Raw genomic sequence first — 27656 nt, 5'->3', positions numbered from 1 at the left:
AAAACATGAAAATTTCCAGATAGACTGAAGGAAGTCTGAAAGTGGAAAGATTAGAATTGGATGTATAATTTTTATTATTATTGTTAAATTTGAAAATTTTATAAATAATTTTTTTAAAAAAACACCTTATTTATTCAAGTTACCTTATTGATAACTTGATTCAGATGGGTTCTGTAGCACTTAATATGTAAAACGTATCTCGGAGCAGTGTACAGTCATACCTCATGTTACGGACGCTTCAGGTTACCTGTTTTCGGGTTGTGGACCGTGGGAAACCCAGAAGTACTGGAACGGGTTACTTTTGGATTTTGCCGCATGCACAGAAGCGCCAAATCGCAGCTGCGCCTGCCCAGATGTGGCGCTGCAGGATGCGAACGCTGCGGGTTGCAGACGTGCCTCCGTCACGGATTACTTCCACAACCTGAGGTTCCACTGTACAGAAAACTAAAGCAACAATAGCAGACCACCTAAACAAAAACAAATGCTGAAATAATGCAAATGTAGCATGAATACAAATTACTAATAAATCCATACAAGTTACTGCTTGGCCACAGGGGCTAGAAACTTGGAAAAACGAAAGTAGGGGTTCCAAACTAGAAAATTCAGCTCTCAAAAACAAATGAGTAAATGAGCATTTCATGTTTTTTGTTTTTCAGGTTTGCAGGAAACATGGAAAGGCAGCAGACAGACAATCTCCTGAAGCTGCATGTTACTGGGACGTACCTGATCCGGGAGAGGCCGGCAGAGGCTGAGCGCTTTGCAATCAGCATTAAGTAAGTGATCTAATTAGGTTTGTTCTGAGATGGGGTGTAGTTCCTTGCAGCGGGTGCAGGAATGGTTGCAGTTGTATCACCAGCCTTGTTAGGAGAGGGGATTCTGCCTGGGCAGGGCCACAACAAAAAAAGCCCCCTGTATCTGTAGGGCAAGGAGAAGGACCTCATGCTTCTGTCCTGGCATATGGGCTCATGGTTAGGGTATGGGCCCTGTGCAGGGGATGAGCCCTGGGTATTATTTTGCTGGCAAAGCCAATTTTACTGCCCCATAAACTATATCATTTTGTAAGCTGTTTTTGCTCACTCTGCATTTGAACACCTTGATAACGCAACCAAAATTTGCATGATAGTTCCCAAGATCAAGGGGCAGGTTTTTGTCTGACCTTGGCTACAATTTGAGGATGCAAATTCTGAATCAAAATACAGTCATACCTTTGAAGTCGAACGGAATCTGTTCCGGAAGTCCATTCGACTCCCAAAACATTAAAAAACCAAAGCGCAGCTTCTGATTGGCTGCAGGAAACCCTGTCGGACGTTCGGCTTCCAAAACAGCGTTCGAAAACCGGAACAGTCACTTCTGGGTTTTGATCATTCAGGAGCCAAAATGTTTTGAGAACTAGGCATGTTCGAAAACCAAGGTATGACTGTAGTGGACTGAAGCTTCCACAACCACCAATTTCAAAACTACATCGTACACTAACCCCACATAACAACACATCCCTTCTTTCTTAAATATTTCTGGGAAACTGAAAAAAGAGAGAGTCAGATTTGCCCATCCCTTGTGGTCAATAGGCCTTTTTTAGGACACCACCATTCATGTAGGTCAGGGGTTGTCAAAGTTTTTGTGACTTGGGCCGGTTCACTGTCCCGCAGAAGCTGCGGTGGGCCAGAGTGCATGCATGAGCAAATGCTATTTCCAGTGCTCCTTCCAGCGCGGAGGAGCTGTACGCAGCTTCCCATTGGCTGCAGGACCTTCCTGCAGCCAATGGTAAGCTGGCTGGCATAGCGGAAGGCGGTCCTCACTCTGCTCCACGCTGGTTTAGCGTAGTGCACGGGAGCCGACTGAGTGGGATGCGGGGGCCCATGGGCCAGTTAAATGACCCCCATGGGCTGCTTGTGGCCCATGGGCCTTAGGCTGCCGACCCCTGCTGTAGGGGCATAGTGGCATTCCAAACCATCCCAATCTGACTGTGATCTTTCCGGTTCACCAACTCCATGTCTCCCCCTGCAGGTTTAATGAGGAGGTGAAGCACATTAAGGTGGTTGAAAAAGACAACTGGATTCACATCACCGAAGCAAAAAAATTTGAAAGCTTATTGGTATGGTTTGTTTGGAGATAGTAAATTATTATTATTATTATTATTATTATTATTATTATTATTATTATTATTAACATATTTCATAAAATTTAAACACAGCTTGGTTGATTGTAAAAAAAAAAATCCCTCAAAGCTATTCACAAAAAAAGATAAACGAAAAAGAAGAATTGACAACAATACAATAATTTAATACTTTTGAAAAGTCAAAATAACAATAGACTAAAAACACTAATGCTCATATCAACTTTCTAAACATCTGGGGAGACATGTCCAAACAAAAATGTTTTCAGCAGGCTTTGAAAAGAGTACAAAGAGTACTTATTGGTGTCAATAAGTGGTGAGTTTCAAGTGAAGGGGCTGCCAGTCCGTTTCTAGGCACAATTCAAAGTGCTGGTTACGACCTATAAAGCCCTACCTGGCTTGGGTCCAAGCTATCTGAAAGAACATTTCCTCATACAAACCTGCCAGAGTTTTGAGATCCTTGGTGAAGGCCCTTCTGTTGGTACCACCACTTTCACAAGCCCACTTGGTAGGGCTGCGGGAGAAGGCCATCTTGGTGGCTGCTCCCAGATTCTGGAACTCTCTCCTTGGAGAAGCCAGACTGGCTCCCTTCTTGTCATCCTTCTGCCAGCAGGTGAAAACCTTGTTCCAACAAGCTTTGGGGAACTGAGTGCTTTTGATTAAAGGGCTGGTGCCATGCTATTTTTATGGTAGTAACTGGTTATGTTTTAAACAAATTTTATTTATGTATATTAGAGGTTTCCAAACTTTTCATGTTGGAGACACACTTTTTAGACATATATCATTTCGTGAAACGGTAATTCAGTTTTCCTAGCAAACCAGAGGTTTAACTAACCCCTTTCCAGCCCTGGGAGGAGTGCGGGGAGCATTCACACGATACACCTACACATTGCAGCCGACACACTACTGCATCACAACACACAGTTTGGAAAGCTTTAATTTTTATCAACATTTAATTATTTTTAAATTATTGTTTTTCTATGTTTTTAGCAATTCTTGTTTTCATCTGTAGACCTCCCTTCAGTCCCTATCAGGGGAAAAGGCAGGGTATAAATGAATATATAATAATAAAGTGGAACCTCAGTTTTTGAATGTAATCCATTCCAGAAGTCCATTCAACTTCCAAAACATTCGAAAACTGAGGATCAAAGGGCTGGCAGCAAAATCCATTGAAAAAATGGAGAAACACACCTCGGAAGCCATTCAACTTCCGAGGCATGTTTGAAAATGGAAACATTCACTTCCAGGTTTTCGGCATTCGGCTTCCGAAACGTTCGATAGCCAAGACGTTGGAAAACTGAGGTTTGACTGTATAATAATGTAGTCATAGCTTGGAAGTCGAACGGAATCAGTTCGACTTCCAAAACGTTCAGAAACCAAAACACGGCTTCTGATTGGCTGCAGTAAGCTCCTGCAGCCAATTGGAAGCCGCAGAAGCCCCGTCAGACATTCAGGTTCCATAGAGTGTTCGCAAACTGGAACACTCACTTCCGGGTTTGTGGCGTTTGGGAGCCAAGGTACGACTGTGTACTGTAATTAACACCTTGAACTTGGCCAGGTATGCCTGCCTTGGTGGCTAAAGTTTATTTTGAGAACCCTCTTCCAAGAAGTTTACAGTTTTGCTTTTTGTTTTAATTTCTTCCATCCCCTTGTAGGAGCTTGTTGAATACTATCAAGCTCACTCACTCAAGGAGAGTTTTAAACAACTGGACACAACATTGAAATACCCTTACAAGTCCCGGGAACGCTCTACCTCCAGAACCTTGACTCGGTCACCAGGTAATAAAAGGAAGTTGAAATCCCTTCCTTCAATCAGTTTCTCTTAATCACTTGAGAGTAAAAACACCCAGGACAGGGAAGTTATGGGTTCTGTCCTTAGTTCAACAGTAGAGCAAACACTCTGCTTGCAAGGCACAGGCCAAGGATTGCATCCAAGCAAGTTCCACTCAAAGTAGACCCATTGAAATTGCCGTACCTACCTAAGTTAATCATGCCTATCAGTTTCAGTGGATTTGCTTGGAGTGTGATAAACATTGCATGCAACCCCAAAACCTACAGGGGCTTAGTCGCTACCAACATGTTATATACTTTGTGGGGAGTGGGTCCTATGGGATGTGTGTATCTCACTCTGCCCCCTAAGAACAGTTAAAGGCAGTCGGGCTCCCCTCTTCCTTGCTCCAGGCCAAAATGGGCAGATGAGCTATGCTCTGCCTCCACAGCCAGAGGCAGCAATGCTTCTGAACACCAGTTGCTGCAAACTGCAGGAGGGGAGGGATGCTGTTGGGCTCAGGTCTTGCTCTGTGGACTTCCCATCTATATCTGGATGGCCACTGTGAGAACAGGATGTTGGGCTGGATGGGCCATTGGCCTGATCCAGCAGCCAGACTCTTTGTATGAGCCTTGGTCTGATCCAATGATAATGTTTTGATATTCCAAAAACTAAAACATAGTTATTATCATTATTGGGGGGCGGGAATGAAAAAAAAATTCTGCATGCTCTGAGTTTGCTTTTACTGGGTGTGTGCCGTGTTTTTCTCTCCCCGCCTTTGTTAATTTCCCTCGTTAATTGTGTTTTCCGACCCTTTTCTTCCTTCCTTCCTTTCTCCCGTTGCTTTGTTTCTCTCTCTCTGACCTTTCTGCAGCTGCCTGTGCTTCCTACAATTTTTCCTTTCTCAGTCCTCAGGGCCACAACTTCACTTCTCAGAATGCCTCCACTCCTTTCTGGTCAGGTATATATATATACATATGTGTTTGTTAGTGTGTATATATATATCTAGATATCTGTATGTATACATATGTGCATGAAAAGAGAGAGGAACTTGGCCTCTGGTGGTAGCCTGAGAAATTGCAGCATGTTGCCATCTCCATCATCTCCACCAAAAGACATTCATCCATTGGTCACCTGGAGGAGAAAAGGGCTTTCACAACAGTCCTTGGCCAGATCCACAGCAAACTTTTAATGTGCATTCAAAGCACATTCAAAACACATGGCTCCCCCCACTCAAGAATCCTGGGAACTGTAGTTTCCTCTCACAGAGTCCTGGGTTCAAATCTCCCACTCGGCTGTGGCATTCACTGCAGGTGACTTTGGAGCTAGCCACCGCCTCTCAGCTTAAACTACCTCGCAAGGTGTTGTGGGAATTAAATGAGGAGGGGAGAGAGCCATGGAGGAACAGGTGGGATATAATGCAATAAATAAATGCAACAAATGAATAAAATATGCACCCTTAACAAACTGCAGTTGCCAGGGGAAGCCATGCGCTTTAAACATATATTGGTTGTGGTTTTAATTTATGGTGTGGATCTGTGCCCCCCCCCATGTCATCCCTGACCATTAGGCAGGTTGTGGGTAGTCAGCAGCAAGGAGTTGCAGAACAAATCTCTGTGCGCTACAAGATCTGGCTTGTACCTCCTAAACAGCTGGCCCTTGGGGGGGGTTCTGTACATTTCATGGGAGGGGCAACCTTCTTGTCCTTTGCTTCTGGCAGCAAAATATCATTGGCTGACCCTGAAAATGCACAATAAATTATTGGGGGGGGAGCTATTTCCCCCTTCCCCCCTGCCCAGTAATTCCCCCAAAGCTGACCTCCAACTTCCATTTAGCCAGAACTTGGTGTCAATATTGGACTGTGGTGGATCAAAACTCAAGTCTCTCTCTGAGCTGAATTTCCTACTGGATAGCTGTGGAAACCTCCTCCATGTTTCTCTTTGCAAAAAAATACCTGACCAGCATTCTCTGTCCTGCCCATTTGTTTCAGTGGGGCATTGAATGTCCTGGTGGGATTGTTTCCCTTTGCTGCCTTTGCACTCTTCCCGTGTCATCTTGGATTCCAAGCACAAGCTGTCCCTGTGTCCCATTCATTGCCACATTTCAGAGGCAAATCCATTGCATCCTTTCCTGATCCCACATTTAGAAGCCTGTCTAGACAGACTACACTTTTCAGCCTGCATGGAACGCAATTCAACCTCTGCTTGCTGAATGGATGCATTAAAGCACAGGGCGACTTCACCAGGGATTTATTTTTTTAAAGCATGTTTGTAAAAAATCACTCCTCTTCCAGCACATCTGCAATTTTTTTAAAAAAATGGCGGAGTTGTCCTTTCTGCAGTAATTACGTTTTAACTATTTTGAATGAGGACCACATTGCAAAGAAGAGAATTACCTAATATTGGGGTGGGGAACCTCAGGCCCAGAAACTGAATGCAGCCTGCCAAACCTCTCTGTCTAGCCCTTGGGATTCTCACCAGACCCACCCCTCTCACTGAGCCACCCCCCCACCTCATCCTTGCTTCACACCTTTCTTGACTGCTTTTGCCTGGTAGGAATGCTCCCTTGAACTGTGACCGTGCATTTTAATTTTGTGGGTCCTCAGGGTTGGTGAGATGCATGTGTTGGTGTTGGGCCTTGGCAAACCACCAGCCACTGGAATGTGGCCCCTGAAAGCTTGTCTGCAAGGGAATGCAGCTCTCTGGCTGAAGAAGGTTCCTCACCCCAGTGCTGTATGATCTGCACAGCACTTCATCAGTGGCTTAATTCACATGCCAGTTTCCCCCCCAAAAAATCCAAGAATCTTATTCCATTCCCACAGAGCAGTAGGCACAAACCAATTTAACAATGTCCTGTGACACATTTCAAATGAGGTCTATGTGCTTCTCTGCACAAGGTGAAATTCTGCTGCCTTGCTCTTACAGCAGATGCAAGAGGTCAGGTTGAACTCGGTCCAGCTGTGCTCAGGAAAGAGTCTGGCAGATGTGAAGCACCACAATGCTTCCTAACCATCCTTCCTTTTTTTGTCTGCCTGCAGTATTCACACCTCGGGTCGTAGGGACGGCGGTGGCGAGGTACAATTTCGCTGCACGGGACATGCGGGAGCTCTCGTTGAGAGAAGGGGACGTTGTGAAGATCTACAGCCGGATAGGCGGGGACCAGGGCTGGTGGAAAGGAGAAACCAATGGAAGAGTACGTGCTGGTTGTTGGGATAACTGGGTCCTTCTACATTTTAACATGGGTAGCTGGGTCCTTCTTAAGAGTGGATAGATACCTGGGTCTGACTCTGGGTGTTGTGTTTTTAATTGCTGCTTTCCATCCCCCACTGCAGATTGGTTGGTTCCCTTCGACCTACGTTGAAGAAGAGGGTGTTCAGTGACATCTGGAGCTCCCAGGCGCTGTCAGCAGTTGGTCCAGTGGAAAGCCGAAACAAGCCCTTTTTCTGGGGCTCTGAAAAAGCGACTGTCCCTCTTCCGGCACTAACAACTAAGACAAAAGCCTCTTGTTGGGCCTATTGTAACAAATGGGGTGCAAGCAAGCAAGCAAGCAAACGCACATGGACATGCAACAGAACGGGATTCTTTGCGCATTTGTGCTTTCTGTGGGTGAGGGGTTGGGAGAGACAGTTTAGCTTTATCTTTCATTGATGGCTTGACTTGTACATAAGATTTTGAAATCCAAAGTTGGGTGGTGTTTCTGGAAAGTTGTGGGGTGTCTGAGGGAAGCCTTCTGTGACACATGGCTTAGGGGTGATTTACAAAGCCTGTTTAGTGAAGGTTGGACCAAAACCACCACAGGGATGGCATGGTGGAACTCTGGAATTGGAGAGAGTCTCTTGTTCCTGGGTGGGGAGCGATGGAGAAGGGGAGTCCTGATTTCTACAAGGCTTCTGGGGACTCTAGCATTAGGACAATGGAGGGAGTCCTCTCACAGACTACAGACTACAGACGTAGTTTGGATGGTATGTGGGACTGATCTCACACACTCAACAGGCATGAATTGGTGTCTGGGGGCAGGGCCATGGTTGTGTTGTTCTCATTCAGGCATCACACCCTCCCCAGTTGGCATAAAAGGACCGTCTACTCAATTTGGGTGAGGAGGAACCCTGAGAATGTCACTCCTGGAAAGTTGCCCAGAAAGGTGAGGCATCACCTGCGTCTGACCTTGTTCATCAGGTTCTCCTTCACTTTTAAGAAGTGTGACATTGATCCTCATTTCTTAGTGCAGGGGTGGGGGATTTCAGACCCCAGGGGGCTGAAAGTGGCCATCTGAGCCTCTTAATTCGTCCCAGAGGCCACTCCACATCCACACACCCCTGTCCCCATTTAACAATGCTTGCTCCACACCTTAAGTGGGTTTGGCTGACTGGATATCTCACCTTGCAGTGGGGTAATGCCTCTTGCTTGGGTGAATGGATGGAGAAAGGTGGACATACAAACACTTGCCTTTTTCATGGCTGGGATATAGCTTGCCATAGAAATGTAAGACTTGCACCTGCCCCTCCACCAACTTCCACTACTGGCCCTGCCAACCACTGTGATGTGTTCCCTAGAAGGTTCTCTATGAGGGAATGTGGCTCTCAGTCTGAAAAATGCTCCCTTGCACATCTCTGAGTGGATTTTCTCCCTTGTGATTGGGGGATGTCAGGCTGGTTCTCTGGGGCTTGTGCTCCACAACAGCCTTCCCCACCCGACGTAGGGTCCTCCATGTGTTCTTGGACTACAATTCCCATCATCCCATGCTGGTTACTGGAGGCTGATGGGAGTTGGAGTCCAAGAACATCCTCAGGGCACACCCAATCGAGAAATCAGCAAATTTCACAGTTTTCACTCTTTGGGGAAGAGAGAAGTGTTAAAACACCCATTGACATCCAAACATTGGTCACCCTAAGGGTTAGGATTTGATAAGGGCTGTCAGTTCTGAATAAAATATGCAACTCGTTTTCTTAAAACTCAACATGTCTCGCTCAGTCATCACCTTAAAATAATTTATTTCTCTAAATTAATATCCCACCCTGTTTACCCAGATTGCACCATCACCGGCAGTTAAATCCTGCCCCCCCCCAACAACCAAGTTCATTTCCCATCCAGAGGTGCTTGGTGCACTTAAGAAATAATTTATTTAGGGATTGCATTGACAGGCAGAGGCAGCTGATTCTAGTGTCATCCCTACTGTCCCTGCTGAGCTCTGCAAGGACAACACAGGATCGACCCATTGCATTCATGCAAAGCACACTTCAACATGCATGGCTTCCCCCACAAAGAATCGCGAGGACTGTAGTTTGTTATAGTTGTTGGGAAGTACAGTGGTACCTCGAGTTAAGAATTTAATTCGTTCCAGAGGTCCGTTCTTAACCTGAAACTGTTCTTAACCTGAGGTACCACTTTACCTAATGGGGCCTCCCGCTGCCGCCGTGCGATTTCTGTTCTCATCCTGAAGCAAAGTTCTTAACCCGAGGTACTATTTCTGGGTTAGCGGAGTCTGTAACCTGGAAGCGTCTGTAACCCAAGGTACCACTGTACAGTTCTGTGAGGGTGAAACTACAGTTCCCATGAATCTTTGGGGGGTAGCCATGTTCTTAAATGCCTATTCAATGTGCTTTAACTGTATAGTGAGGATCTGCTTGGAGGAAGAGGAGGAAGCTGATAGCCAGCACCCCACCCCCATCCCAGTCTGGCTTGAAAGTAAGAAGATGACAGGCTTGAGGACTGACCAGGGGTTGGTGGGGCTGTGCCCCAATGAACCAACCTCTCCTGCCTCTGGGTGCCTCTTTGATCCATAACTGTTACCAAATGCAAAGAGCTGATCTTGGAACTTGCTGCAGGGAGCAGCCCAGAGAAGCCAGCAAAGCATAAACTGAAGCACCTTTGAACTCCTACTTTTGTGCACCTTCAGCTGTCAGGCTTCCTTGTAGGATTTGCTTCCAATAAGATGTGCATGGAGTCTACAGCCTTGCAGTTCTGTTGGTCAGTTTTTGGAAAACGGAGGGGAAAGTGGGGAGGGTATTCTGCCAGAAAAAGAAATAACTAAGGGTTGTTGGTTGCTTACCTCTCGGTGAAGGCAAATCATACTTCAAAAATGAAACTGGAGCAGCGCTCACCTCTCTTGAAATGCCTTTGCTGCCTTCTGTGCTGAATTCTGAGAAAAAATAAAAGCATTTCTTGGGGTGGGGGAGGAAAGGGATGGTGGGTTGGGTTGGAGGGGGCTGGGTTTTCTTCTTCTTTTGTATGTTTGTTTACTGATGTAATATTCCCCCTCCCCCAATCTAAGGGATTATTTCGTTTGTAATTAATTATGGACCCACTTTGTCACCACAATATATATTTGTGAATAAGAAAGGAAGTTTTCTTTAATGATGATGATGATGATGTGGTGAGAATATTGTACATATATTTTAGTTGGTTTTGAAGAAGAAAAAACATTTTTAAAATAATTGTACCAATGGACAAAAAAAGAATATGTAAATTCCCTGATTTGTTTGTTCTTGTTTGGTTCTTTTTGCACTACCCCTGAATTGGGGCCGGATGGAAGATGGGAGATTATGTAAGATCATGTGAAGTCTGGTTTATAGATGGGAGAGGAACTGACAAGCAATTTGCGATTGTGATTGTCAGGAAAACAGGAATGGTTGAGCTGCTGCTTGAGACACACAGATGCTCCCATCACCTGCATGTCTTTCTCAGAATCTTGGCACAGTTGTGGGATATGATCTAAAGCAGAGGGAGGCAACATGGTGCCCTCCATATATAGCCAGACTTCCAGCAGCCAGTATGGCTAATAGTCACAGATGATAGGAGTTCTAGTTCAGCAACATCTGGAGGGCCACACCTGTCCTAGTCCTGATCTAAGAGGCAGCATTTCTCCTCTTGCATGCAGGAAATGGGAAAAAGTCCCTATTTTAAAAGAAGCACTCTCTTGTGAGAGTGGAGTGCCACCTCTTACATCAGGGGTGAGGAACCATATTTATTGGACTTCACCTAATATCAGCTGCAGCCATCATGGCCAATAATCCTACTTTAAGAAGTAGCATTCTCTACAGGGGGTTGAATTAGATGACCCTTGGGGTCCCTTCCAACTCTACAATTCCATGATTCTCTTGCATACAATAGATGGAAGAATGCATCTATTTAAAAGAGGCATTCCCCTATGAGGCTTCAGCAACTAGAGCCATAGATTATTATTTTTTCTCACACTTTAATACAGAGAGTTGTTTTTTGAAAAGGAGATCCTGGTGTTTCTCTTAAGCTTGCTGGGGGTTTCCTCAGACAACAGGGGTACAGCTGGGTGACCATAGACCATGGAATGTCCCCTAACCCTTTCGATGGTGTGAGGAGCGAGCCAGCAATAAATCACATAGAGCAAGTGAAGTTTACTCTTCCTTAGAAGAAACAAGGTCTGCTCTGGAGTGCCAGGCCTAATGAACACAGCAACTCTTCTCAGTAGGTCATGCCTCTATGAGGCAGTTGTGGACACTGAAGGTCCCTGTCTTCCCACAGCTGGCAGGGTTTGGATACAGAAGACAGGGTTATGTGTCAAATTCTCTCCCTCTCAGACCCTTCGCAAAAGATTTGAGAGAGAGAAATGCATTTTTAGTAAGGCCAAAGAGAGATAATTTTGCCACCTTCACACTGAAGTTTAATGGCAAACACTTAAAATCAAATTTCCAATGGAGGTAGCTATATAAATAAACTTTCATGTTCTCCTGAAGAAAAGCTGAACTGTTGATTTACATCAGACAAAACTTCCCAGTAGCACCTGAGTAAAAACATCATATGCTCCTCACTTATTTTATTTTACATTTGTATCCCACTTTCCCACCACAAATCTGGAGTGGAGTCCCTAAAGCAGTTGGTTGGCACCTTGTACGCCTCCTTTGAGCAACTCCTGTGCCAAACGTATTGCTCTGCTCTCCTTTGGACCCCATCAGCGAGCCCAAGAGGGGGATCTGGTCATCTGGGCAGCCCATGAGCTCCATACACACTGCCCAGGCTTGTGTCCTGGAAGGTTCACTTCAGTGCTGCAACTTCAGCAAAGAGAGACCCTCAACCAACTCGTGTGTCAGGTGTCTGAACTATTGATTTCCCCAGTCTGACACTCCAAACAGATATGTACCCGGTAATCTATGAAACAATTTCTCTTCTGATATGAATGCTGGTTTTCACCACAGTGTTTGGCCCTTTTGGTGTTTTTCCCTAATGAAAAGCACCCCAAACTAAACCTCAGGTACAGGGGCAAAAGTGGCCCTCCAGATATCTCCATCTGGTTCTCAGAACTCACTCTCTCTCTCTCTTTGTCAGCTACTGCCAAGAATCCTGCATGAGTTAAAGCAGGGAGGGTGGATAGCTCTGCTATCCAATCACTCTTCAACCAATCACCCTTTGGTAACTGCTTGCTCATGCTGGTGATTGGGCAGATCATATAGTAGCCACAGAGTTATGAAACATTCAAGAATGTCCCTGGGCTCTGACCCTTCCTTCTCTGGGATTTCCTTTGGGCCTTCCCCAACTGGTGCCTCCACCACTCCTCTTCATCCAGTCAGTCCAGGACACTTAGCTCTAGTTAATGCCTGAAGGCTTTAAGACCATAGCATAATAAACCATTGGTTTTCAACCGGTGAGCTGCAGCTCCTTGGGGAAACTTGAGGAATGTTTAGGGGACCTGCAGCTTCCCTTCCCTTAATTTACTTGCAGTCCATGTCTTCCTGCATCTCTCTCTCTCTCTCTCTCTCTCTCTCTCTCTCTCTTAAAAACAAAAACAAAAAACCCGCTGCCCCGCTTTAAAGATAAAATGAAAACATATATGCAGAAGCAGCTGCTTTTCTCTCTATTCCTCGCATCTCCTGGGTCCTCTTCTGAGCAGCATCTGAGGATTTTGAATGGTGCCTGCTAGCTTGCTACTGTTTATCTTAATAAAATCTCTCCCACGCATAAGCAAACCAACCAAACAAACAAACTAACATCTCCGTGGTTTTACACAGAGGGATTGAGAAATGCAAGAAAACAGCAAAGCAGCTGGATGATGTGCACGCTTGGAAGTGCATGTGTGTCCCCTCCTGTAGCTTTTTTCTGCCTTTTTGTAATGCCCCCCTCTCACCAAAAAATCCCACCAGCATCTTCCTCCATTTTTAGAGCCCCCCAGTCCTATATGGAAAGATGTAAAAATAACCCTGAAAATGGGGAGTGTCATCTGTGTTTATCTCTCCTTCAACTCCAACATCCCTTCTCTCTCTCGTTTTTTTACCTCTCCCCCCCTCAGGCATCCCCCTTCATCCTTAAGAGTCACCTAGCTTTTGGGGGGGGCAGGGAGACTGTGGCAGGAAAGGACCACGTCTGTATGTATGTCCTGTGTGTGCTGTGTGTTTCTTGCTTTCCTGTACCCCAATAACAAAATATTTCTGCTTCTGTTCTTAATTTTGATTTTGCCTCTCCACTGGCCCGCATATCCACACTAATTTTTACACAGACTGTTATAAACATATAGAAAATTACAATAAAAACAGCACAGCACCAGCTCTTTCATTATAGTAGTCAATTATTGCTCTTGTTGGAACAAAAAAATCCTCACCTGCCAGTCAAAGGACAACAAGGAAAAGGCCGGTCTGGCTTCGAGAGGGAGTTCCAAAGTCTGGGGGCAAGCAGTGAGAAGGCCCTGAATTCAGCTCCTTTTGGAAAACATTGGCAGGCTCACATGCCCAATCCAGCAGGTGCCTTCTGCTGAAAACCTTTCTATTCCAGAAAGCTAATGCACACAACTGAGAGGATATATTTTACATTCATTTTTATTGTATCGGGGATGGTGCTGCTATTTTAATCAGCTTTGATTTCTTTTATGAATGGCAGAATATAATTATTCTTATAAATAAATAAATTCTGAAACTTTGAACTTTCCCTTTGCTTGCAAGACTGATAGCCCTTTATTGTGCCACAAAGCTCTGCTTGGAGGCAATTATTTCATTTATGTGTTTATTCAAGAACGTTTATCACTTGATTGTAGTAAAGCCTCTAAGCGGTTTACAAGTTAGTCATCCGCCCTGTTAAGAGGGCCCAATCCCGCCTTCCGTGGGATCCCTGTGTTTGGTGTTGCTGTTCCCATGCTGCATGGAACACTCTTCCTGCAGAGACGCGGCTAGCGGCCTCTAACTTTTCCTTTTCGCTTACATTGACAGACATAGGCAGTTGTTTAAAACGATTTTTCGTCTAGCCAGCCGTTTTCAACACTTGCTTCACACTGCTTTTAAAGATTTTTTACCTTGCTGGACAACTCCCTAATATTTTGTAAGGGGGTGGAATAGAAATACTTTTTACAAATACAATAAAGGAAACGTTATTGAAAGGAAAAGTCTCCTCCTTAATTGGTGAACAGGATTTTTTGCAGAGCTCAGAAAATGCACAGCCTACAACCGACAGAATATCGCAATGTGCAAAAGTAGAGCTCGGAAGGTGATCCCTGAGCCGCCCCTCTTTCCCCTATGGTAGGTCTGGCTCTTTAACCCAGTTTCAACACAGCCAGCCCCTCCTTCCTCAGCTGCACCGTGGCAAATCCCTCCCTCTCCAGTCTCTTGTCCAATAAGAGCCCAGCTAGCCGACACTGCCCACATTTGATTGTTCTTACAAGGAACGGTTCTGGCTGTAAAGTTGCCTCGTTTGCTTGGCGCGGGAGAGAAGTGTGGTGCTGTTGAAAGAGCTCAGAAAGAAGGAAAGGTATAATCCTCTATCTCACACACGAACACTTACGCATGCACTGCCACTTGTACTCTCTCTCTCTCTCTCTCTCTCTCTCTCATCTGCTGCTGGTTGCCTTTCCTTCTTCTCCTCCTCCTCCGGTTGTCTCCTTCCAGTTCTGAAACAAATGGATTGTAAGCTCGGTGGGGCAGAGAGCTCTGTAAAAGTGGCTATGTACATTGGAAGGCTGATGTAGCTGTGGTTAGAGTAGACCGTTGGGAGAGACCAGGGGGTCAAATCCCGAACTCAGCAGCATGACTCTCACTGGGTGGCATTGGGCCAGTCGCTGTCTCTCTCAGCCTAGCCCTTCATCGCAGGGTTGTTGTGAAAGTAGCATGGAGAGGGGGAGAACCATGTTCGCCACTTTATGCTCCGTGGAGGAAAAGGTGTGATATAAAAAAGAATATCTAGAAAACCTGACCAGTGCTATGTATAAAGCTTTGGAAACGCATAAATATTCACTTTGCAGACTTGGATTAACTGCCATTTATGAGTCTCTGTTCCTGTGAAATCTACTTCTGCCCCAAATATCTCCCCAATGTATTTTCTTTTGGGGGGGAGATCCATTCAGTTGCCCCCTCTCCTCCAGGGTGATATTGTCTGATGTTTCTTTAAACAACCACCAACCAAAAAAATTGTTGAGCTTTTTTGCCGTACGTCCAGATTTTCCTGAACATTAGTTATTAATTTATTATTATTATTATTTTAAAAAACTGATTTCAGCCCAGACACTGCTGCTGACTGCAGTATTCTGTATATGTCCAGAAATCCCAGATGTATGGCAAACATAAAACAAACATGTGTGGCATGGGGGGGCCAATACCCCCCCTAAACAAGGAATTCGCTTCCCCCCACAATTGCTACCTACATTGCTGGTTATTAACACATGCTGTTAGTTTACAAATATACTTTACCCTGCTGTGCCCACATGAATTCTACCCCGCCCTCCGGTGCTGCCACCGACAACAGATTTTCTATCAACAAATCCCACTAGTTAGTACTGTGCAAAGTTCAATGCAAGGCATGCCCTCGTTTTGTTAATTGTGCCAAAAACATCTGTGCTTGCCCATTGGAGCATAGAATTATGTGATTCTATTTCAAGCCAGACTCTGCCAAAGCTTGCTGCCCAAATGAGCACAGATGCACAGATGGAGCTGCTTCTTCTGAGGCAGGATATGTCCACATGAGCATGGGCACAGCCAGGACTTTTGTTAGGGGGGCAGGCCTTTTTTTGGCAGGGGAGAACCTCAGTTAGCTATGCACTTTTATAGATTTTTATTGGTTGGGGTGGGCAGCTGCCCCTGCCTGCTCCCCCTTGGCTATGCCCATGCACATGAGCTGTGTACACGTCACTCCACATTCCCAGAAATGCACTGACTGGACTCTGGGACTAGCAGCCCCTGGCCAATAGCAGCAGCAGCTGCTGCCTTCACTTCTGATCTGGTGTCCTCTTTCAACTCTTGCTTAATTTTTTTGTGTAATAGCAGCGTGGTTGACAGCCCAGCCCGGCACTTCTAGCAGCCAGAGAGAAGAGTCCGGCAGCAACCTGACTTCAGAGGTAAACAGGATGGAGCTGACTGTCTTTTCTGTTGCATTTGAGGGTGGTGTTTGGCATGCATATGAGCTGTGCATGAAGTGGATGTTATGTGTTCCATGCATCAACTGTGTAAAGCATGATAGCCTTATTCTGCATTAATGGGGCTAATCCTCTTTTAAAGCCATCCAAGTTGGTGGCCATCACTGCCTCCTGCAGGCAAGTTCCATAACTCTTTGTTGCATGAAGAAGTCTTTTATTTTTGACCTGTTGTAAGTCAGCTTTTCTTTTTTATGAAGGGACGTGGGTGGCTCTGTGGTCTAAACCACAGAGCCTAGGACTTGCCGATCGGAAGGTTGGCGGTTCGAATCCCTGCGGCGGGGTGAGCTCCCGTTGTTCGGTCCCTGCTCCTGCCAACCTAGCAGTTTGAAAGCACATCAAAGTGCAAGTAGATAAATAGGTACCGCTCTAGCGGGAAGGTAAACGGCGTTTCCGTGCGCTGCTCTGGTTTGCCAGAAGTGGCTTAGTCATGCTGGCCACATGACCCAGAAGCTGTATGCCGGCTCCCTCGGCCAATAAAGCGAGATGAGCACCGCAACCCCAGAGTCGGTCACCACTGGACCTAATGGTCCGTGGTCCCTTTACCTTTACCTAAGTCAGCTTTTTATATATGTCTCAGTAAGCAAGCATATATAATGCACCAATATAAGACGGGGGACACTGGCTTGTGAGTAGTACATATGAAAAAGATCTTGGAATCTTAGTAGACCACAAACTGAACATGAGTCAACAGTGAGATGCAGCAGCAAGGAAAGCTAATACATTCTAGGCTGCATCAACAGGGAAGTCATAGTACTGCTCTATTCTGCCTTGGTCAGACCACACATGGAGTACTGTGTCCACTTTTGGGCATCACAATTTAAGAAGGATATTGAGTAGCTGGAAGGTGTGCAGAGGAGGGTGACCAAGATGATTGAGGGTCTGGTAACCAAGCCTTATGAAGAACGGTTGAGGGAGTTGGGGATGTTTAGCCTGGAATAGAGGAGGAGATATGATAGCCATCTTCCAATATCCAATGGGCTGCTATATGGAAGATGGAACAAGTTTGTTTTCTACTGCTCTGGATGGTAGAACCTGTACCAACAATTTCAGAAAGAACTTTCTGACAGTAAGAGCTGTTAGGCAGTGGAATGAACTCCCGCAGGAGGTGGTGGAATCTCCTTCCTTGGAGGTTTTTAGAGGTTGGGTGGACTTTTGTCCTGGATATTATAGCTGAAATTCCTGCATTGCATGGGAATGTGTATTTTAAGCATTTGCCCTGTTCTATCCTGTCTCTTTCAAGCTGTGGTGTTTATATTCATACCAGAGAGCTGTGTTGGAAAATTACTATTTTTCAAGCAAGGTTTCATCTATTGGAAAGGGTTTGTGTGTGTTGCAAATGAGAGTCTCAGGTCCCTACTGCAAAAGCAGAGATTCAAGCCTGCTTAACAGAGGAATTTGTTGACTGTGCAGGATTCCAAGAAACTCACTCTGATGGAATAGTGGAGGAGCCTGGAGGGGGTGGGGGTATGCACACTGGAGCTTGGAATTAGGAGCAGTGAAATAAAACCAGGCCAGCTCTCATATGCAAGTCCAAAGCTCCTAACCGCTGGCTCTTGGCAACAAAGGTGGGATATAAATGAAATAATAACGGATTGTCTCGCATGAAGCAGACCCATTAAAATTCATGGGCCTAAGTGAGTCATGCCATTAATTTCAATTAAAGGTAGTACAAACATTGGATATAACCCAGTAATAACAGAATTTCAAAATGAGAAGCAGGATAAAAGCAAATGGATGATTAATGAAAAGCATAGCAGAACTCTTATCAAAACACTGGAAGCTGCTTTTTGCAGAGTCCAAACCATTGGGGTTCACATTGCTCAGTACAGTGGTACCTCGGGTTAAGAACTTAATTCGTTCTGGAGGTCTGTTCTTAACCTGAAGCTCCACTTTAGCTAATGGGGCCTCCTGCTGTCGCTGCGCCACCACTGCATGATTTCTGTTCTCGTCCTGAAGCAAAGTTCTTAACCCGGGGTACTATTTCTGGGTTAGCAGAGTCTGTAACGTGAAGTGTTTGTAACCAGAAGCGTCTGTAACCCGAGGTACCACTGTGTTGTCAACAATGTCTGGCAGCAGTTCTCCAGGGTTTCAAGCAGGGAGACTTTGAATTCTGCTTCTGCATGTCGAGCAGTCTAGGCATCTCTTCCCTCTCCCTGGTTCTGTGCAGAGACAGAACCTCCTCTGCTTCCTGCAGACTCTCTGGCTTGAAGTTCAGATGAAGGAAAGACACACCCTGTCCTGACCCTCCAGCAACTAGAACCACCCTTCCACACACCCCTCCCCGCAACCCTGCTATCCAAAATTGGATTGCCCCAGGGCTTGGCCAAATGAAGACACTTAATTAAGAAGTGTCTACTACAATACAAGTTAAAACATGAATATGAGTTTTGTTGCCTTATTTATAGTTCATTTAATATGGAGCAGTGTTTTTGAGGATGTGTTCTGGGGGATTCGGGGGTTTTTCTTAAGCTTGCTGGGATTCCTCAGAGAGAAACAGAGGTGCAGCTGGGTAATTTTAGGCTGTATGATTTTACAGCACCCCAACCCTTTAAATGACCATGAGAATGATGTAAGTGGAAAAGCACCCAAGTTGAAGTTTCTCTTCTTCATCCTCTCCATCACCTTTCCTTTACAACTGCTTCTAACACCCTCATCACTACAGGAATAAAGCAGTGTTCGCTTCTGCTACCCTCAGGCTAAACACATTGACTTGGGAATGATAAGCACCCATTTATGAAAGAGAAGGATTTCGACTCCATAGATTGGCGAGTTGCATCAACGCCTTTTCTTTCTTCTCCAGATCGCCATGGCCACCTTGAAGCAGGCATTTCGAATTACCTCTTCCTTCCAACTGCCATGTCCCTGGCGACACATACGACTCTTTAGCAGCAGGACGACAGGCCAGCAGACTGAAAAGAGTGTCCCTTACCAGAAGACCTTGAAGGAAGAGGCCCCTCAGGGCCAAGGGCCCACCAAGCCAGTCCCAGCATCTGCTGACGTGGTGGTGGTGGGTGGAGGCAGCTTAGGGTGCCAGACCACCTATCATCTTGCTAAGATGGGGGTGACTAACGTTGTCTTACTGGAAAGGGACCGCTTGACCTCAGGGACCACCTGGCACACAGCAGGTAAAGGGAAAGGGGAAAGTAATGTAATTAGATTTCTGGAGAGGCCTGTGGAGGCTCTGTCTGCTGGCTGTGCCAGAGTATGATGATGATTTGTTTTTTTTTATAATATTTTTATTCAAAAAGTTTTCCATATAAACATAACATACATAAACATACATAAACATACAAAAACAGAAACAAAAACAAAACAAAAAACATGTACCATTTCATATCCTAATTTCTTATACCTTCCTTCCCCGACTTCCTCATGCCTCCCTTTTCTGTATTCCAAATTCTTATCAATTACTCAGCAAATCTTCCCTTATTTTAATTTAAGTTTAAACTAACCTTCCTTATTCTCCTTGTCTTAACCATTACTAATAGTAACCATTTACTTTCAGTCCATCATCATTCTAACTTTCATTAACTTTGTGGTATTTCTTTAAATAGTCCTTGAATTTTTTCCATTCTTCTTGCGCTGTTTCTCTTCCCTGGTTTCGGATTCTGCTCGTCATTTCTGCCAAGCCCATGTAGTCTATCACCTTCATCTGCCATTCTTCCAGTGTGGGTAGATCTTTCGTCTTCCAGTACTTCGCAATAAGTATTCTAGCTGCTGTTGTAGCATACATAAAAAAAGTTATATCTGTCTTTAACACCCCCTGGCCAACAATACCCAAGAGAAAGGCCTCTGGTTTCTTGGTGAAAGTATATTTAAATACCTTTTTAAGTTCATTATAGATCATTTCCCAGAATGCCTTAATCTTCGGGCACGTCCACCAAAGGTGAAAAAATGTACCTTCCTTTTCTTTACATTTCCAACATTTATTGTCAGGCAAATGGTAAATCTTTGCAAGCTTGACTGGGGTTATGTACCACCTATAGATCATTTTCATAATATTTTCTCTTAAGGCATTACATGCCGTAAATTTCATCCCGGTGGTCCACAACTTTTCCCAATCAGCAAACAAAATGTTATGACCAATGTCCTGAGCCCATTTAATCATAGCTGATTTAACCGTTTCATCTTCTGTATTCCATTTCAGCAGCAAATTATACATCTTTGACAAATTCTTAGTACTGGGTTCTAACAGTTCTGTCTCCAATTTTGATTTTTCCACCTGAAAGCCAATTTTACTGTCCACTTTAAACGCTTCATTTATTTGATGATAGTGCAACCAATCTCTCACCTTCCCTTTTAATTTCTCAAAACTCTGCAATCTCAGTTTATCCCCTTCCTTTTCCAAAATTTCCCAATATCTTGGCCACTTAGACTCCATATTTAACTTTTTAACTGCCTTAGCTTCCATTGGCGACAGCCACCTTGGAGTTTTACTTTCCAGCAAATCTTTATATCTGACCCAGACATTTAATAATGCTTTCCTGACAATATGGTTTTTAAAACTTTTGTGTGCTTTAACCTTGTCATACCACAAATATGCATGCCACCCAAAAATATTATTAAAACCTTCCAAATCCAAAATGTCTGTGTTTTCAAGAAGCAGCCATTCTTTCAGCCAGCAGAAAGCTGCCGCTTCATAATACAGTTTAAAATCTGGCAGGGCAAACCCCCCTCTTTCCTTTGAGTCCGTTAGTATCTTAAATTTAATTCTGGGCTTTTTGCCCTGCCAGACAAATTTAGATATGTCTTTTTGCCACTTCTTGAAACAGTCCATTTTATCCACTATTTGCAATGCTTGAAACAAAAACAACATTCTTGGCAATACATTCATCTTTATAACTGCAATTCGACCTAACAAGGAAAGCTTAAGATTTGACCAAATCTCCAAGTCTTTTTTCACTTCTGTCCAAGCTTTTTCATAGTTATCTTTAAATAAATTCACATTCTTAGCTGTCATATTTATCCCCAAATATTTCACTTTTTTAACCACAGACAACCCCGTCTCATTCTGAAACCTTTCTTTTTCGATCTGTGTTAGATTTTTCTCCAATACCTTAGTCTTTAACTTATTCAATTTAAATCCTGCCAATTGACCAAACTCTTGGATTATTTCTAAAACTCTTTTCGTGCTAGCTTCTGGCTCCTGTAATGTAAGTACCAGGTCATCTGCAAATGCTCTCAATTTGTATTGTTTGACTCCGACCTGAATGCCTTTAACCAACTGGTCCCTCCTGATCATATTAAGCAAAACCTCAAGGACCGATATAAAAAGTAATGGGGAGATAGGGCACCCCTGTCGTGTCCCTTTTTCAATCTTAAACTCTTCTGTTACAACATTATTTACAATCAATTTTGCTTTCTGTTCAGAATATATTGCACCTATACCATTTTCAAACCCTTGGCCTACCCCCATCCCCCGGAGGTTCTTCAACATAAAACTCCAAGAAATGTTGTCAAAGGCTTTCTCGGCATCCACAAATATCAAAACAGCCTTAGTGTTTATATTCACTTCCAGCTTCTCCAAAATGTCAATTATATTCCTTACATTGTCCGACAAATGCCTTTTCGGGAGAAAGCCCGCTTGGTCCCCATGAATCTCCTCCATCAAAACTCTTTTCAGTCTCTTTGCTAAAACATCAGCAAAGATTTTGTAATCCACATTTAGTAAGGAGATGGGTCGGTAGTTCTTAAGTTGGGTCTTTTCAGTCTCTGTCTTTGGTATAAGTGTAATGTAGGCCTCTCTCCACGTATCGGGTGCCCTTTTCCCCTTCATGATCTCATTACAGACTTCCTTCAAAGGTTGTATAAGTCCTTCCTTCAAAACTTTGTAATATTTGGAAGTCAGTCCATCCGGTCCAGGTGATTTGCCCAACGTCATATTTTGAATGGCATCTTCTATTTCCTGTGCTGTTATCTCCTGGTTCAAAATTGTCTTACTTTCCTGCGAAATCTTTTTCAGCCCATTTTTCTCGAGGAATTGTTGTATATCTGTTTCTTTTTGCGGCCCTTGTGTGTAAAGTTGTCTAAAGTAGTTCTGAAAACAGTTTCTAATTTCAGCTGGGTTGCTTATATTCTTTCCTTCCACTTCTATGTTTGTTACTGTGTTGAGTTTTTGTCTCTTCTTTATTTGCCAAGCCAGTAGCTTGCCACATTTATCAGCAGATTCAAAAGTCTTTTGTCTCATTTGCTTAATTTTCCACTCTAGTTCTTGATTCGTCAGTTCCATATATTGTGTTTGATAAAATTTAATTTCTCTTAGAATCTCTTGTGATTTTGGCTTCAATCTTAGTTTCTTTTCCCCTTCTCTTATCTTTTCCAAGATTTTTTCCTTCCTCTCGTTTTGTTTTCTTTTCTTCAGTGTATTTTGTTGTATCAGAAACCCTCTCATCACGGCTTTGCTTGCGTCCCATACTATTCTTTTTTCTACTTTAGTCCTGAGGTTAATTTCAAAATAGTCTTTCAAAGTTTTTTGGGCCTTCTTGCAAATCTCCTCATCTCTAAGTAAGGTGTCATTCATTCTCCATCTAAAGGAGCCAGTTGTTGTTTGCCTCATCACCATCTTTACTGCATTATGGTCGGAGAAAGTTTTTGTGCAGATTTCCACTCTCTTTATGTTCTGCGCCATATTGCTAGTCACCCAAATTTGGTCGATCCTTGTCCATGTCATTTTGGCTTCAGAAAAGAAGGTTCCCTCTCTTTCTAATGGGTGTTTTGTTCTCCATATATCGATCAAGTCCATATTGTCAGTCATTTCAAAAAAGGTCTTTGGTAGTCTTCCATCTTTTGTTACAACCTGTCTTTGTGCTTTATCCATATTTGTTGAAACTACTCCATTCATGTCTCCCATCATGATTAGTTTGTAATCCATATAATCCATCAAAATCTCATGCAGCTTCTTAAAAAATTCAGCTTTCCCTTCATTTGGTGCATAAATTCCCACTATCAAATACTTCTCTCCTTGAAATTGAATTTCAATTGCCAAATATCTTCCTTGATCATCTTTAAAAATTTGTTTCGGTTGCAGCTTCTCCTTTGCATAAATCACCACTCCTCTCTTTTTTACTCTGTCTGAAGAAATAAATTCTTGTCCCAATCTTTTATTTATTAATAACTTTCTATGAGCTCTTGTCACATGGGTCTCCTGTAAACAAATTAGGTCCAATTGGTCTTTCTTCAAAGCATGAAATATATTTTTTCTCTTTCTAGGGATGTTCAAACCGTTACAATTCCAGGTAAGAAGCTGCAGGTCCATGATGGGGTTATTTGCTCTTTCCTCCTACAGCTCCCAATTTTTGTTCTTCGTTTGTCGGTGGTTCCGTATCCGTATCTAATGAAGGATGCCCTTGTCCTGGATGCGTCTCTTTCTGTAGGTCTTCTTCGTGTTCTCCCAAGAACTTGTCTTTATCACTCACAGTCTTTATTCTTCTCTTCTTCCCCTTATATTTAAAAGACAGGCCTTGGGGGAACTCCCACCTGAATGGTATGTAGTTCCTTCTCAGCAGTATCACCAAGTCCTTGTAGTGTCCTCTTGCGTCCAAGATACTCTTAGGAATGTCTTTGAAGATCTCAATGTGAAAATCTTCAATTCGAAGGGTTGTTTGGTAATGCAGGTTCAATATTTTGTCTCGCTCCTCCTTTGATCTTAGAGTTATAAGACAATCTCTGGGTCGATTCTTCCTCTGCCTTGCTCCCAGTCTGAAAGCGCTTTCTATCTTAAATGCTTCTTTATCCAGCTCCTGCTTCCAAAAGTCAGAAAATTCTTTTGTCAGATAGTCCACCAGGTTGTCTTCTTCCTTTTCCGGCACAAGTCTGATCCTTAAATTCCTCTCCTTGCGTTGCATATCCTGCATAGAAAATGCCAGTTCATATTCGTCTAGTTTCTTAAACACTGGTGGAAATTTTCCTTCAGCAGCAGTTGCAATTTCTTTAGCTTCCTCAGCTATCTTTCTTGTTGTAGATGATTCTTCCAGTATTTTCCCAATTGCTTCTGCATTTGAGTTCACTTTATTCCCAAGGTCAGTTATACTTTTTGTATTTGAATCAATTTTCCCAGAGATTTCTTCAATTTTCTTATTTGTTTCAGCAACTTGTATTTTAGTTTCAGCCACTTGTGCTTTAGTTTCTGCACCTTGCTTTTTTAGTTCCTCCAAAGAGTCATTTATCTTCTCCAGTACCTTGGCAAATGATTCTTCTGTAGACATTGTTTTCACTCTTGCCTTTGGAGCAGCTGTAGTTCCAGAGGCTCCTGATACAGAAGCCCTTCTCTGCATGAAAGAGTCAATTTTATATTGTTTGCCAGATCTCAGAGTTGTTTCTTGTAAGTCCCCTTTGTCTTTACCATCTGCCATAACAAAGTCTTTTAGTCAAGGTCATTCCCACACTCTTAAACTGTCAAACAAAAGTTCTCAAATTTTACACTTCACTTGTTGCTGTAACAATTTGTAAATCCTCTAGAGGGCGCAGAGTCAATTTTTTACTTCTCCAAATAGTCCCACACTCTCTTAAAAATAAACAAAAGTTTTCCTAGTCCCTTCCAATTGTTCTTTTCTCTTTCTAAGGGATCCAAGTCAATAATGTCCAATAAGTAACTTTACAATGCAACAAAATAAATATTTCAAGTTGAGAGTAACCAAAGTCAATTAAAGATACTTTTTAACCTTCTTATAGCAACAGTCCTTAGCCGGTACCTTTCCTCCGGCAGTCCGATCCCAGGTATAAGAACAGCGATATTTAACTCAGATCTTTAAAAATTGGCAGAGAAACACTTTAAAGTCTTCTTCCCCCCCCTTCTGCCTTCGGGGAGGGAGTTCTTTGCTTTGGTGGTGGATTTCTTAATTTCCGCAAATTTCCTCTCAAGCAGTTACAGCTAGAGTGCCTTTCGCTTTGATCTTGCTACAGAACGGAAAGCAGACTTCCTTTTTAGTGCTTATCCGTCTCGGTACCCAATTTCTTTAATTTTAATGTCCAATTGTATTTTAGCGGTCAATCCTACTCACGGATAGTTGTTTTTTTTGATCCAATTTTCGCCGGAAGAAATCAGCGCTCTCCGCTAATGGCGACGCGGCTTCGCTTCGCAGGCTGGGTGAAGACGACTCTCAGCACCGCTCCTCACACCCTCCGCTGATCCGCAGCCTTTAAAAAGGCTATTTCACAGCGTCGGGGGGGCGCAAAGGTGCCCGCCGAGTCTCCGGTTCACAGGCAACACGCCTGTGATTTTTGAGGGTCCCCGCTCCGCCGTAGCTGACAGGACCCGAACCTACGAAGCAGACCTCTCCCGGAGCTCCGGGTGAGATCCGCCATTAAGCGCTGGCGCTAACCGGAAGTCGATGATGATTTGTTATATTTCTGTTATGACCTGAAGGAGCATCTCCATCTCTGTCATTCAGCCTGGAAATTGAAGTCCAGCACTGAGGGCCTTCTGGCAGTTCCCCCACTGTGAGAAGTGAGGTTACAGGAAACCAGGTAGAGGGCCTTCTCAGCAGTGGTGCCCACCTTGTGGAACGCCTTCTCATCAGATGTCAAGGAAGTAAACAACTATCTGACTTTTAGAAGACACCTGAAGGCAAAAACCTCCCGGGAAAGGGAAGTTTTTAATGTTTGATGTTTTATTACAGGGGTCAGCAAACTTTTTCAGCAGGGGGCTGGTCCACTGTCCCTAAGACCGGACTATATCAGGGCCCGGACTATGTTTTGGAAAAAAATAATGAATGATTTCCTATGCCCCACAAATAACCTAGAGATGCATTTTAAATAAAAGCACACATTCTACTCATGTAAAAGCACGCTGATTCCCGGATTGTTCATGGGCCAGATTTAGAAGGTGATAGGGCTGGATCTGGCCAGTTTGCCTACCCATGTTTTATTATGTTTTCATATCCACTGGAAGCTGCTCACAGTGGCTGGGGCAACCCAGTCAGATGGGTGGTGTACATTCATTCATTCATTCATTCATTCATTCATTCATTTACAGTATTTGTAGCCTGCTCTTCAATCTTAGAGAGGGGAATGAAGTAATAAAAATTAACAGAAAAACAACAATATTCAAAAATTATCAAAAAAAAGCCCCCACTGGTCCAATAAACAACTTAATGAACCTATCATAAAGTAAAAACAAACAAAACAAAACTACAATGTAAAAAAACATCCAACAAAAGCTCAATGATTCAGCCATAAAGTAAGAAGGCAAAAACTACAATGCAAAAAAATGAAAGCTTCCAATATTTATTTGTTTGTTTTACCAAATTTCAGCCCCGCTTTTTCCTCCAAAGAGCTTAGGTTGGCGTTCACACGTCTCTGCACCACTCACAGCGACCCTGATGCGAGGTGCATCTCTGTGGGGGAGGCAGCGCTGCAGCTTAGGGTCTGCTGCAGAGAATGCCTGAATTTAAGAGCATAAGTAGAACTTTGCTGGATCAGGCCAATGGCCCAAGTAGTCCAGCATCCTGTTTTCACAGTTGCCAACCAGATGCTTGTGCAGGTCCTGGAAGCAACAGCACTCTGCCCACCTGCAGTTCTTAGCAACTGGTATTTGGAGGCGTACCACCTCTGTCAGTGGAGGCAGAACATAGACGTCATGGCTAGTAGCCATTGGTAGCTGCCTCCTCCTCCATTAATTTGTCAAATCCTGTTTTCAAGCCATCCAAGTTGATGGCCATTTCTGCCTCCTGCAGGAGGGATGGCAGCGGCAGTTGTTCTTTTCTGACGAATTTCATCCCTGTGCTCATAGAGGATGCTCCCTTCTCCTGGCAGAGACAAGAGATCCTGATCGCTGATAGTTTATGCATGCCTTAAATGTGGCACAGTGTCCAATTTCCCCTGCTCATTGAAGAACAGGGATGCCAGAAAATTCTTTTTTTTAAAAAGATATTTATTGAAAATTTACAGACAATAGAAAATTACAGAATAAAAAAAGAAAAAGAAAAAGAAAAAAAATACAAAAAATACCAAGAAAAATACAAAATACATGAAAAATAGAAAAAAACAGAATTAAAAACAAATCAATCTTTTCACATCTTAGATTTCAATTACTTGTTTCCTGACCTCCTCACACCTCCCTTTTTTGTATTCCAATTCACATAGTTAATTCAGCAAATCCTTACCCACTTTGTTTGTATCTTAATTATATATCTTAACATATTATTACTTTATATTTCCATCTAATTATCAATCCTTTTTTAGATATTCTTTTAACCTTATTACTAAAACCATCTCATTTCATTCCTACATCATTTTAACATTCATTAATTTTGCAATGTTTCTGCAAATAATCTTTAAATTTCTTCCAATCTTCTTCCACCAACTCTTCTCCCTGGTCTCGGATTCTGCCAGTCATTTCCACCAATTCCATATAGTCTATCACTTTCATCTGCCATTCTTCAAGGTGGGTAGATCTTGTGTCTTCCAATACTTCGCGAT

General features: G+C 43.5%; 2 protein-coding genes across 8 annotated transcripts in view; both read left to right on the top strand.

Moving 5' to 3' along the window:
- Positions 1–10354, top strand: part of VAV2 (vav guanine nucleotide exchange factor 2) — a 151974-nt gene extending 141620 nt beyond the window's left edge. For 3 of the 5 annotated variants that reach the window (XM_053374213.1, XM_053374210.1, XM_053374211.1), the window contains 6 exons: positions 657–773; positions 2005–2092; positions 3769–3892; positions 4756–4842; positions 6919–7073; positions 7213–10354. In XM_053374213.1, coding sequence (XP_053230188.1) covers positions 657–773; positions 2005–2092; positions 3769–3892; positions 4756–4842; positions 6919–7073; positions 7213–7260 — 619 coding nt within the window. In that variant the 3' untranslated portion in view covers positions 7261–10354. The remainder of the gene's footprint in view (positions 1–656; positions 774–2004; positions 2093–3768; positions 3893–4755; positions 4843–6918; positions 7074–7212) is intronic. The other 2 variants (XM_053374212.1, XM_053374214.1) reach the window with 1 other exon arrangement.
- A 4115-nt stretch (positions 10355–14469) lies between these two features.
- Positions 14470–27656, top strand: part of SARDH (sarcosine dehydrogenase) — a 59946-nt gene continuing 46759 nt past the window's right edge. For all 3 annotated transcript variants that reach the window (XM_053373420.1, XM_053373418.1, XM_053373419.1), the window contains exons 1-3: positions 14470–14581; positions 16087–16160; positions 19039–19363. In XM_053373420.1, the coding sequence (XP_053229395.1) occupies positions 19045–19363 (319 nt within the window). In that variant the 5' untranslated portion in view covers positions 14470–14581; positions 16087–16160; positions 19039–19044. The remainder of the gene's footprint in view (positions 14582–16086; positions 16161–19038; positions 19364–27656) is intronic.

Source organism: Podarcis raffonei, chromosome Z (genome assembly GCF_027172205.1).
Source record: "Podarcis raffonei isolate rPodRaf1 chromosome Z, rPodRaf1.pri, whole genome shotgun sequence".
In the NCBI taxonomy this organism is placed as follows: Eukaryota; Metazoa; Chordata; class Lepidosauria; order Squamata; family Lacertidae; genus Podarcis; species Podarcis raffonei.
The sequence above is the reverse complement of the archived record's forward strand: the minus strand, read 5'-3'. Positions and strand labels throughout refer to the sequence as shown.